Genomic DNA, 12,870 nt, shown 5'->3' with positions numbered 1-12,870 from the left:
CCATCGCCTCACTGTGCAATGAGGATGCTTTCGCTCCGTCTTAGGCGGGAACCTTGTTTCGCTGCCCATTTGGCCTAGTCGTCCCCTCCTACGACCGTTTCCACCCTGTGGAATGTACACAATTGGCAAGTAGAAACATACACACATAATATAATAGATAATGGAAAATGGAGATTTCAGTTGGTCAATCCATAAACAGCAGGCTTGTTTGAGTGTATACGGTGTACAAGAGATGGAAGCATTGAGAAGCGAAATATTTTAATGAGCAAAATAAAAATGGTTGGCCCTGTAGATTGTAAAGCCGTTTCCATTGTGTCTTAAAGTAATGTTGAGCGTTTAGTTGACAACAGTGGTCTCGCCGTATGACGTCCTTGACATTGTTTATCACAAAGCTTATATCAACTGACTCTGTCTGTCAGTGTGTCCAAACTAAGTAATTGATGCACTTTATGTAAGCATTGTTTTGTCACAGTAATGTTTGTATAAAGTGTTTGTTTTGTCAATCTATTTTGAAGTATCATTACATCGACACTACATTTCTTTATATCGAGTGTTCTTCTTTTTTTTTCGGTCTCTAATTCATATTAACAGAATGTAAACGGAAGCATGAACATTAAAGTTTAAACAAAGATAATGTGATGAATTTATGGAATACAATCTCCAATATCAATACTCCAAAGCTCTTGATATTATAATGGTATAAAAAAAAAACTTTTTACGCTGTTTTCAGAGAGAGGAAAGTAGTTATAATGTTCTTTCTGAGAAAACAGTTATTTTTCTTATTTATTCTTTGTGCGTGTGTATGTGTTTAAAGCTAATACATTTCTAGACATCTGCGCAGAAGATACGGGTCGTTTTTTTCTAGCATACAAAGTTTCGGTTTCCGTTAGGGCAATAACAATCGTCTAAATTGTGTAAACAACAATAAAATTTAACACTCGTATTCAGTACATATTTATTGAAAGAATCAAGTGAGAATATTTTGTTACTTTTCGTTGTGTACAGAAAGAATTTAAAATACGAACAACAAAAGGAACATTAATTGGCCTATTAGAAATATGGCACTATATTTTTATGCCAATTAATAAAGAAGTTATTTCCCCAAATTAATGCCAGATGCAGATTAAAATCGGATGGTATTAGGGTTTTACTTAAAATCTCAGTCTTCACATATAGTCGAACCCAAGCCCCCTCGTTAATGAAGCCAAGAGAGAGAGTGAGAGAGAAAGAGACAGAGAGTGGAGAGAGAGATGAAAGAGACAGAAAGAGAGAGAGAGAAAGAGAGAGTGAGGGGGTAACAAAATAACTGAGCATGCTAGCAGAGGGATTTCGGAAAGAAATTCCAGAGCTATTAAACCAAAAGTAGAACTGCCATCGCTCTGTTCCTGCAAATCTTAGGAATAGTACAGCCTGGTCTCGATATCACTTCCTGTCACACTCTTCAGACAGAGGTCCGGTCACCAAAAAATAAATGGTGCTTTGAACTATCAGTAAGCTGAGATACGCTGATGCTGGTGAACCAAGCTCTTTCTACGAGTCACCTACGACTAAACCTATAAGGTCACGCTCAGATCTTCCGATAGTTCATCTCTACTAAATAGCAGGGCGAATATACCCAATTGTTTTTAATGTAGAAATGTACACAACCATGTGCCAGTTACAAGACATAAAACAATAAAATAAATTGATTAAGTAATAAGTGGTATTCAATTACGAGAATGTAAAATTGTAAAAAACGGAAATAAATCTTACATTATATATATATATATATATATATATATATATATATATATATATATATATATATATATATATATATGTGTGTGTGTGTGTGTAAATGTGGAGTCTGATGCGCATTGTTATTTTACAAATACTTTTTTAGCTTTTCTAGTTGAATAATCATGTTATTATTTTTTTTGGGGGGCTGCTAGCGTCAACTCTTTTTTCCTCTACTCCTCTCTCTCTCTCTCTCTCACTCCCCCCCCCCCCCAATTCTCATAGTTTACAGAGTCTAGGTCAATTTAACACATGGTAACATTTCCTTTCCTGTCTCAACGTGACGGCAAGGGCTTTAAAAAGTTTCGATCTTCTACAACTTAATGGAGGAGAGTAGACACCTGTTATGAAATAAATGAATCTTGTTCTTGTAATACATGGTAGTAATGTTAGTATATACGTGAAATGGTATCGTTCAAGTTATAATTAATTGTTACGTGAGTTATAAGAAGTGGCTCAACAAAAGAATACACTTTCATTGTTTCCTTTTTGTGGTGGTCATGAGTCACCAATACGTTTTACATTTTAAAGACCTTGTAATAAACATACTTTGGTAGATGTTTCTATTTGACCCTATGGATGCCACATGTTCAGAGGATATTTGGACATTAAATTCAATAACTATCACCGATGACTTGGAATCTGACGAACATTTTGACTACGGTATGTTCACATTTTCCTTTACACAATAGTAACTTAATTAAAAGTAGATCTATGTTTTAAATGCTAGGGCCCTAAATGATCATTGATTTATCACTAATTCTCCCACTTGACAAACAGTTGGCTGGTTATTATTTTCCGTGTGCCTAGGACAACTAAGCACCTTTCACGATCAAACTGAGGCGGTTAAATTATTTATTAGCAATTTACCCCAAATTTTTTTTTTTTAAAGCCAACTTATCAAAAAGTACAAGATTAAATTTTGGTTTCGTTTTTTAAGAACTATTTCAACTTTTTGTTTTGTGCGTACCAGAACTACCAGATTATAAAATTCAAGTTTTTAATTGGAGGAGGGGGGCGAAAGAGTGTAAAAATTTAAAAAAAAAATGGACAAGCCCCCCAAAATATCATAGTGCCTATCAAAAATGTAAAAATAACGGAAATGAGAAGTATAGTCAGATAGTGTAAAGAAGACTATTTGTTATTAAGTTAGTGGTGGAGGGGGGTTAATCTACATGCTGGTCCATGTTATAAATAAGAAAAAAGAGAAGAGGAAGGGGTTTCATGGCCAAATAAATTCTATATAGCCTGGGAGATCAAATCAACGGACGTATCCGGTGGGTAACGCTAGTAGAGGTATCATCATCTGTTTCTTGGTCTTCCAGCGCAGTCTTTCTTTTCTTGTAGATTTGAGCATCGTTGTTGGTGAATAAAAGTTTCCTAATTTTGGATCTTCTGAAAATCCACTTTTTTTGAAACGTAGATTCTATTTCTATTTTGTTGTCACTTTTTTTTTTGTCGACCGATGAAACAGAATTCGGTCTTTATGCGAACAACACATATCCAATAAGATTTCTTTTGGTACTTAATGATTCGATCTCAATAAGCAGCTAGTCCTATTAACCGATGTTCTGATAAATTGAGATGGACCGTATTTTGAATGTGGGAATTTTCCTCTAGGGAAAAAGGGAGTCTTTCATTTTTAATAGATAGAAAAAATAGACATTTTTCTTATTTTTTAAATTTTTTTTTAGTTTTCATTTTTTTAAACAATGTATTTCAGGTACTCACGAAACTTTAGTCCTAGAGACTCAAGACGAAGCTGAATTGGCTGTCAATAAAAACATTTGCCGAAAAAAGCACAACCATTATTATAATATGTCCGAGTTTTCAGAAAAAAAACTTCCCCCAAAATATCGCCATAAAGAATTATTGCAACTTATCCAAGCCATGGCAGAGCTAACTGTCAGAATAGAAGTAAAAAAAATCAGTAATGACAGGCCGAAGAATTGGCAGGGTCAAGAAAATGTTAGGTATCCTGGTCATGATAGGAGAGGAGAAACAGTCTCTTCTTATGGTAGTGGACGGATAGCTGACGTTTACCAGGATGCTAAAGAGAATATTACTTGCTCGTGCAAGAAGTGTTCAAGCAGTGACAGCCCTGATAATTGGATCATCTGGATTTTTACAGCGACTCATGTTGTTTATGACACCCACGAAGCTAAGAATTCAGTCTGTAGACTTTTCTTTGACACCGATGACACCGAATGTAAATCGAATTTCACTGAAATTGGAATTATCAAAAAATTATGGAACAATGAAACTGGCGATCTGTGCTTGTTAGCTGGAGCCACTTGTGACACTAATCTAGCATTACAGATACAAAATGCGATAAAAAAGTTGAATGAATCGTGGCAATACATTCACGAAAATCCTGTGAAAAAGCGACGCAAGAAAACGTTGGTCATTGTCGTGTCTCACCCCCACGGTGGTCCAAAGCAAATCTCCAGTGGCTATTTGAGAAAACGTAATGCGAAAGACTTAGAAGACGATGACGGGTTCTTCTTCACGTATACTGCCAGGACTTGCCAGGGAAGCAGCGGAGCCCCTGTTTACGTTTATGGGCAAAATTGGTTCGTTGAGGAAATAATGCACAGCGGCTGCAATAATAATTTGAACTACAGCACCGTTTGGTGTCCAGCGACGTCAACCTAAAGACATCTGGCAAACCTTTTTTTTCAGAAGACTCATTTAGTGGCAATGAAAACTATATGCATTCTCAATATACATAATTTCATTAAGCTTTTAACATTTAAGTTTACTGAATTTAATTGGATTTAAATCCTCCCGCGACGTTCGGCGCATTGAGCGGCAAACTGTCTCCACAAAGATCTGTCACTGGCAATGCCTGGAGACTATTCCAACCTGGTGTCTACTGCTCTGAGGTCCTCCATGTAAGTTTGTCTGTACGATGACGTCCCTGTTACGTTTTCCTCGTATTGGCCTCCATGTCATCACGACTCTTGGTCTGCTTATATCATTCTGTCGGCTGACAGGTCCCACTAACCTAATGCGATGCTCGATCACAGCCTCATTTAGTGGTAGAGTCCCAGTTCGGCATTTATCTTTTTGTTTGCGACCCGATCTCTGTAACTGACTTGTGATAAATATTCATCTACTTAACACAATCGTCATCCCAACAGCAACATATGCATGCTAGACATGGAAGTCGTCTGCCAACATTGAGAAAAGACTAAATGTGGCAGAACAAAAATGGCAAAGACGAATTTTTAGAAGTCAGAAAATTTATGTACATTTTTTAAAAATGTGTTCATTTTTTAACGCCTACAATAAAACTACTATATTGCTTATTAATATCGAGGGCTAATATCTAGCATTTCATTACTCTTATTAAACGACATAAATCATCTTATTCACTACAAGTTGTTGTTTTTTTTATATCATATGTATTTGTTTGTTTAATAAATATTTTGAAGAAATTTAGTTTTAATTAAAATGTATTTGTTTCGTCGAATTAAGCAAATCATAAAAGGTATAATGTATTCTTAGCGAGATTTTGGGTATAAACAACAATAACAACAAAGTATTACTACTAAATATACATAAACGTCAAGTCATATGTAACGACATATATAGATAAGCTACAAGCCAATCAAAATAAATGTTTGTTTTAGTTCTGTTTACTATATATTCATTTTTTACAATGGACCTCATCACCAATCATAAACAAACAATATTTAGCCACGTGATTCTCTATCTCTTCTATAAAAATTACGATCCAATTTTTAATACACACAGGCTATCACGTGACAGTTTTTTTCGTACGTTTGGTGAATGAGGTCCGTTGGCTAAAACAATTATCAAACATTTTTTTTTCTAGAAAATTTTCCATGTCAGTTTCGGTTCCTCTAATGCAAGAATTGAAAGTGTGTGTGTGTGAAAGAGAGACAGATATAGAGATAGAGCGAAAGACAGAGAGAAAGACTATTTGAATTGGGTCCTTTTGCAGGAAAATACGTGACCTTGACTGACAGAAGAATAAGTGTTTCCACCCGTGTTTACTCTGTTTATTCCATATCAAAAGAATTGTTTCTTACAATAAAAAAATAAACAACACTTTTAAATAATTCCCGTATTGTGTAATACACAGTGCCAATGGTTGCTCTTTAATGATATCCATATATAAAGTACAACCTAAGATCACATGGAATGAAACAAGACAGCGTGTTAGAAGACTAGCAAACATCTTGCTTAGTATTTTGTTATGTAAAGGTATACACATCGATTGATTATTGTCAGAATGTGCATAAAAACTATTTTACAACATTAATATTGATCTTGTCTAGTTATCATTACGAAGCAAACAAATATGTGCGAAACAAATATGTAAAGATATATAACATAGCCGTTAAAGTGTTATCACTGTTCTTCAATGTTACAACTTATAACCCTGGTCTATTATTTTCCAATTATACATAATTTTAAATTTTTGATATTGGGATCGAAATAGCCGTTTGTCAGTAGTATCAGTTTCAATATGTTACAATGGAAATGTATGCTAATTTTGTTCCGAACTTGTAGATCCGGATCTAGCTATAAAAGCCACTTGGCTATAGATTATTCAATAAGATTCATACACTTTTAAAATAGTGGGGCCACTATTCACGCTCTTTAGTGTTAAATGATCAATAGATGTCGGCCTAGATCTAGAATCTTGTCTCCACACGTCTTTAAAGCAATGAATAGTACGCCTAACCTTTTATTGCCTAGGCTGAATGAAAGAAAATGTCCACAAAGAGAGGGTGTTTAACCTTGAATAGTTTTTTTTTGTGTGTTCTTTTAAGCTTAAATAACCCAGACAGGAAAGTTCACAAACAGCAAGTTTAAGCACGTGACGATGACGATAAATGGTTCTGCACGTTGCTCGATTGTCGCTTGGCGTGGCATCGAGATTTCTAGGTAGATTCTATAGGTCTGAAAAATAGATCTACTATCTGTGTATGTGAAGCATAAACCAGCTGTTAGTGTGACTGCTGGTGTAAAAGTCTACCAGAATGATAGTTTGACAGTTTATCTCCATGACAGGTCATGGCTGCAGAGGCAGAGGAGCTGGAAGATGACTTTGACTACGGTAAGAGAACATTTTAAATATTTACTTCATTAAAAACAAGTAAGCTATAAAAAGCAGGCTCGGTGGCAGAGCGGTACAGCGTTTGGCTTCCGAACCGGGGTCCTGGGTTCGAATTCCGGTGAAGATTGGGATTTTAAATTTCGGGATCTTTAGCCGCGTCTGAGCCTACCCAGCTTTAATGTGTAACTGACATAAGTTGTGGAAAAGTAAAAGCGGCTGGTTGTTGTGCTGGCCACAGGACACCCTATTTAACCGAGGGCCACAGATAAGGATGAGATCACAATGTCTGAATGGGGAACTTTACTTTTTTAAATTTACTTTTTTAAAGTATAAAAAAAAATATCACCAATTATTATGATACACTCATGGAATCAATTTTGTACTATATGAAGTCTAAGAGTAATACATTTTCGCAACATTATTAGGCAATTGGTATGTTTATATCATTCTTAGTACGCTTTGATACAATCACTTTTGAGGACCAGTTAAATTAAAAGGGGTTGGTGATAGAAGGTTTCTGAGCTGCCTTTTCCAAAGGTCACAAACAATGTAAAACCAAATTAAATTTGCTCCCATCTAAAATTGAACTTAAGAAAAACATATCCGCAGAGCACAGTTATGGGGTAGAGAGGAGAAACGATAGCTACATTTAAGTCTTGTCCTCAGCGCTGGATGAAAAGGGCTTGGAATTACTTAAATAGAACTAACAGTATCGGATTTTGACTTGAAAAGGCCCTGAGTTATTAGAGATATGGGGACTCCTTTATGAACTTTTTTTTTGCTCTCTCTCCAAAATGATTGAAATATTACTGTAACCATTTTTATGAGCCGCCATGCAAAGCAGGGGCACGAAAATGTGGCTTATGGTGTCTGTAGGTAAATCCAGCAAAAAAAATGTGGCTTTTGATGTCTGTAAGTAAATCCAGCAAAAAAAATGTGGCTTTTGGTGTCTGTAAGTAAATCGAGTAGCCAAGGACAAGACTTGATTTCAAGTCTTATTTCCCCTCTCTTCCCCCGTAACTGTCCTATGCGCATATGTCGCTTCATTTTGATGACTAAATACAATAAATATGAATATACGTGACCCTGTGGGACCAAGTAACAAAGGACGTTTGGGCCACGAGGCCTTCATCAGCTACAAAACAAACAATAAAAAAAAAAAAGACAAACAAAAGTCAGGTTTAATAGGCTTGGTCCCGGAGGGTCACATATATCCATGATCATTGTAGTTTATATACAGTCGTTCAGCCCTCAGCAGTATATCTTTATTTTTTTTTTTTTGTTTTGAGTCTTTAAACTAAATAAGTAGATTATTTTATTCTCTTTAAATATGTGTATCTTTGTTTTCTTTCTAATGACAGGTACACACGAGACCTTGATTCTCGAAACTGGCGATGAAGCTGAACTGGCAATAAGCAAAGCGTTGTGTCCAAAGTCACATGATCGTTTTGTAGAAGTCGATAGTTTCACGAACAGAAATCTGCCATCAGAATATAGAGAAGACGGTGAGACGCTTGTTGATCTTATACGAGCCTTGTGCGACCTAACGGTGAAGATCGACCTTAATTATGTTACCAAGGACAGACCAAGCATCTGGAAAGGCATCAAGAATTCCAGTTACCCCCTGCATGACAGGCGTGGGAGAGCAGTGTCGTCGTCAGGAAGTGGAAGAGTCGCTGACGTGCGCAAGCTGGACAAAGAAAGCTTCCGGTGTCCTTGTAAGGAATGCTCTGACGACATAGGAAGACAAAACTGGATGATTCTGGTTTTCACAGCCACCCACGTGATCTACAACACGGAAGAAGCCGAGAAAGCAGTTTGTGTTGCCTTTTTTGATAAAAGGAACACTGGGATTAGGTTCCCCTTGGTTGAAACTCAATGGCGCAATGAAACCGGAGACCTGTGTTTGCTGGCAGGTGTCACCTGTAACCCTGATTTAAAGACGCGCCTCTGGGATGCTATCCTCAAATTTAATGCTTCATGGAAGGAGATCGAGAAACGGTGCGAGGAGTCGAAAGAGAAGCGAAAGAAGAAGCTGGTGGTGATCGTTTCCCACCCTCACGGCGCCCACAAGCAAATTTCTGTCAGCAGCGTGAAAGAGGAAAGGATTAAACATATTAACAATGACACGGGGTGCTTTTACTCCTATAAGGCCAGCACGTGCCAGGGGAGCAGCGGGGCGCCGGTGTACATTTATGGACAAAATTATTTCGCTGATGAAAGAGTTCATAGTGGCACTGTCACTGACAAAAGTTTAAATTATTGCACCACTTGGTGTCCTAAGAAGAAACAAAATTGATGAAACAAATATACAAATATTCCAATACATTTCTCTCTCTTCTTCTCTCTCTCTCTCTTCTTCTCTCTTTTTCTTCCTCCCTGTCTTTTTTTCTTTCTCCTTCTCTTTTTCCCTTTCTCTCTTTCACTCTATCTCTTTTCTCTCTCTTTTTCTCTCTCTTTTTCTCTCTCTTTTTCTCTCTCTTTTTCTCTCTCTTGTTCTCTCTCTTTTTCTCTCTCTTGTTCTCTCTCTTTTTCTCTCTCTTTTTCTCTCTCTTTTTCTCTCTCTTTTTCTCTCTCTTTTTCTTTTATTTACCTCTCTCTTTTCTTTCCCTTTCTCTCTGTCTTTTTCTCTATGTCTCTTTCTCTCCCTTTCATTATTTCAATCTCTTTTTCTTCTCTTCTTTTTCTTTTTTTTTCACTTCCTCTTGCTTTCTCTCTTTCTCTCTTTGAAGCTCTGTCTCTTTCTCTCTCGCAATATATATCTATGCTATAAAGCAAAACGTAAAGCGTATGTCTGTATGTATTTCCCTCAAAGAAATAAAAAAAACGTTTCACCAATCTTTATAAAACTTGACATAAATGTTCCTTGGGTACTAACTGGAACAGCAACGTATGAAAAGTAGCCCTAAAACAAACTTAAGACCCTTAAAAAAAAGTTGCCCAACTCTATAAAAAGTATTACTATTTCATGGGTCTAGTTCATATAGCCATGTTTACATGAGACAAGACGGATAGCGAAGGCTCCACGCTTGCAGAAAGAAAATCTCCGAAGCCTACATCTAACTCTGGATCTAACTCTTGATCTAATTCTAAGATGACAGATCTACTTTATACTTTAACACATGAACATGCAAAATATAGTCCATTTATTTCATATTTAAATCAAATTAACCATTAAATTTGTGTTTCTAACGCATTTTTACGCTATAACTGCAACTTAGCCCAATAGCTCTATTCTTAATATCACGCGCTTTTAAATATAGATATATTCACAAGTCAATGTTTTGATTAAATTTTTGATTTAGGTCGATTAGCAATTTTTAGCTCCATTCATAATATTTTTATATTCATGCATTTGCTTTACTTATAACATCATTATTTGTTTAATTTTTTCTAATACACTTTATAAATTACTACTATATCAGTGATAGCCAAGATAAGACCCGCGATCTGTGGGCAATATCTGGCTAGTATATACATATATATTTGTGGCATTATAGGTCAATACTAAAATGAGCATGTATTTATTAAACAAGCTTTTTTTTTTTAAACCTGGTATTGAAATAAAATGATAAAATAATAAAATTTGACAAGATTGTTTTTATTTAATTTCTAAACATTATAGCTTACCTGACTGTATATGTTCTTTATATCTGAGTTTATAATGCCTACCAACTTCAATTTTAAAATCTTTAAATTTTTATACTCTGACACACTGTAAAACTATTTTGGGCCACCATATGCATAGATACATTTTTAGTTAGCCATAAAAAAAAAAGAGAAATTTATATAAAATCGAGATAATAGCATAACAGAATGAGACAAATGTTCCAGAAACTTAAAGTCGGGACGAACGAGCGAAACCTGACCCTGTAAAGCATCACCAGAGAATGCTGACCATGTTCTTCAAATAATCTTCGAATCTGCATACTATAGCAAGAGGCCCAAATAAGACTTTGGACCCAAAACCCTCCTAAAGAAGAAAAATTATACGGAGAACTGCCTGTCTAGAAACCCCTGCGCGGTTCATCTCAGATACTCGATTACTGATCTGAACCATCCGACTTGTAAAATGAGAACGAAGAAGAGTAAATCTTGAAGAACATAAATACTTTTTATTTATACTTTGGAAAAACTTCAGAACATGTATAATGAGGTCCATTTAAAAAAAGAAAGGTAGCTGCTCGAGTCTGAATTGGAACTTGAGATTTAGAACCTCCAGGATGGAAGTCTGACGCGTTGGTATTGACCAATTTTCGCTGTTTATTTTTATTTTTTCATTTGGGGCCAACAAATGAACTTCTCTTAGGGTCTCAAATTATTAAAGACCTGCCCTGGTTAATGACACTATACACATTTTTGTGTTTGCTCAAACAAAGAGATCTCAGACACAAATACACTTAACCCTTTATATGAATTTCAATGCAGTACACAAATACACTTAACCCTTTATATGAATTTCAATGCAGTACACAAATACACTTAACCCTTTATATGAAATTCAAAGCAATCCAATTTATTTTCACAACAGTACATTTTCATATTAATATATACGCAAAACCACTGAAGCGCAAATCAAACTTAAATTTTTATTTAAAACCAACAATTGGAATACAAATATCACATTAGAATGCACTGAAAGCAAGAGGGACATAATACAAAATGCTTGAACAATAGCAACACATGGTTAAGCTATCTCATGAAACACAACAAAACAGACTGAGACTATCAAACGAAACACAACAAACATGAACATCTTTTAATATTCATCTACATTTTATATTACAATCTTTACTATCTAGAGATTAAAATACCATTTGAAAACAAACATAATTAAATCATAATCATACAACAATCATAATTATAAAATGCCATAAGCCATCACAAATATACCAACATCGTTTGTTTACACGCTCTGGCAGAGCACCAATCGCATCCCCTCTTTAAAGGTCCAATCTTTTCATACAATTCCTATCTGTAAAAAAAAAACTACACGAATTTTCAGGAGCGATCCACGGATTACTAACAGGTCGAAATAGATCAGTGTAAGACTCATTGCTAGTTGACTAACCATCTAGGTTACCACCTAGCCCAAGATCCTCTATTTGAATTCTAGCATATGAAATGTTTGTTAAATGTTTTCCACGTTTCAGATGTCCCTTCATAGTTGCAGATAATTTACTTCCTGGTCAAATCCTCCAGAAGGACGACGGGGGATGGGAGCGGGCAGGGTTTGAACCAGTGACCATCGATAAATCCGACCAGGCAGCCATCCATATATAGGGGTATTAGAATGTTCCCACTTGTGAACGATAGTTATGCTTGCCTAGGATGTGGCAAGATATGTAGGTCACGGCTGAGGCTGCGTATGCACGGAAAGTACCGCATTCCTCATTGATCTTCGGACTTGAAGACAAGCCTTGTTGTTGTTTTTTAAAACGCTTTCAATTAATACAAATGAAATGTGGACTGAATGTTTCGGGCTAGAGCTGTGACAACGAATTAGCTTTTAAAAACTTAACTACAACCAAATATCAACTGATTGGTTTCTTGGAAGTCTAAAGAGTTGTTAAGTAGAACAGAGCTATCAAACTATAGCCCACCCACAACCTCTTGCCCATGATGTGATGTTGTCTGCCCCTTGAGAAGCCTGCCCATAGTTAATAATCTCAGAATCTATGTTTTTAAAATTGCTCAGAGCGATGTGGTCCAATCTCTTTTGTGGACCCGTAAGGCGAGTTGGTATCTGGGAGAAGGTTTCGGTGCTACCTTTTGGAGAATAAGAAAACACAGCGTCAATCCTTTTGAAACAGTTCAAATACAGATAAACAAGGTGAGATGTTAAGCATGTTTCACTTTTGAAGACCTAAACATTTTTTTATACAATAACTCTATTCAACTTGTAACTTCTTGTAAACCAAAACCTGTGTTCAAACTTGGTGGGTGGAAGCGATTCTTTTAAAAGTCTCTAACGATTTACCCAAAAATTTGACAGTTGCTTT

At 36.0% G+C, this 12,870-nt stretch overlaps 1 protein-coding gene across 2 annotated transcripts; it reads left to right on the top strand.

Moving 5' to 3' along the window:
* Window positions 1–1,999: 1,999 nt before the first annotated feature.
* LOC106050706 (uncharacterized) lies at window positions 2,000–10,008 on the top strand. Of its 2 annotated transcripts, XR_008774841.1 has the most exons (3): window positions 2,000–2,439; window positions 3,500–6,868; window positions 8,230–10,008. XR_008774841.1 is itself a non-coding variant. In XM_013205721.2 (2 exons), exons 1-2 carry the CDS (start codon window positions 6,826–6,828, stop codon window positions 9,165–9,167), a joined length of 981 nt encoding a protein of 326 aa, XP_013061175.2. In that variant the 5' UTR covers window positions 6,396–6,825; the 3' UTR covers window positions 9,168–10,008. The 2 variants fall into 2 exon arrangements, 1 of the variants encoding a protein (XP_013061175.2); XM_013205721.2 differs by lacking the exon at window positions 2,000–2,439 and having other exon boundaries at window positions 6,396–6,868.
* Window positions 10,009–12,870: the final 2,862 nt, after the last annotated feature.

Source organism: Biomphalaria glabrata, chromosome 14 (assembly GCF_947242115.1).
Source record: "Biomphalaria glabrata chromosome 14, xgBioGlab47.1, whole genome shotgun sequence".
Classification (NCBI taxonomy): domain Eukaryota; kingdom Metazoa; phylum Mollusca; class Gastropoda; family Planorbidae; genus Biomphalaria; species Biomphalaria glabrata.
The sequence above is the reverse complement of the archived record's forward strand: the minus strand, read 5'-3'. Positions and strand labels throughout refer to the sequence as shown.

Bases quoted from the DNA above. Each gene is read 5' to 3' on its own strand.
- LOC106050706 (XM_013205721.2), top strand. From the start codon at position 6,826: ATGGCTGCAGAGGCAGAGGAGCTGGAAGATGACTTTGACTACG. The intron at 6,869-8,229 runs GTAAGAGAACAT...TTCTAATGACAG, and splicing joins GGAAGATGACTTTGACTACG to GTACACACGAGACCTTGATT.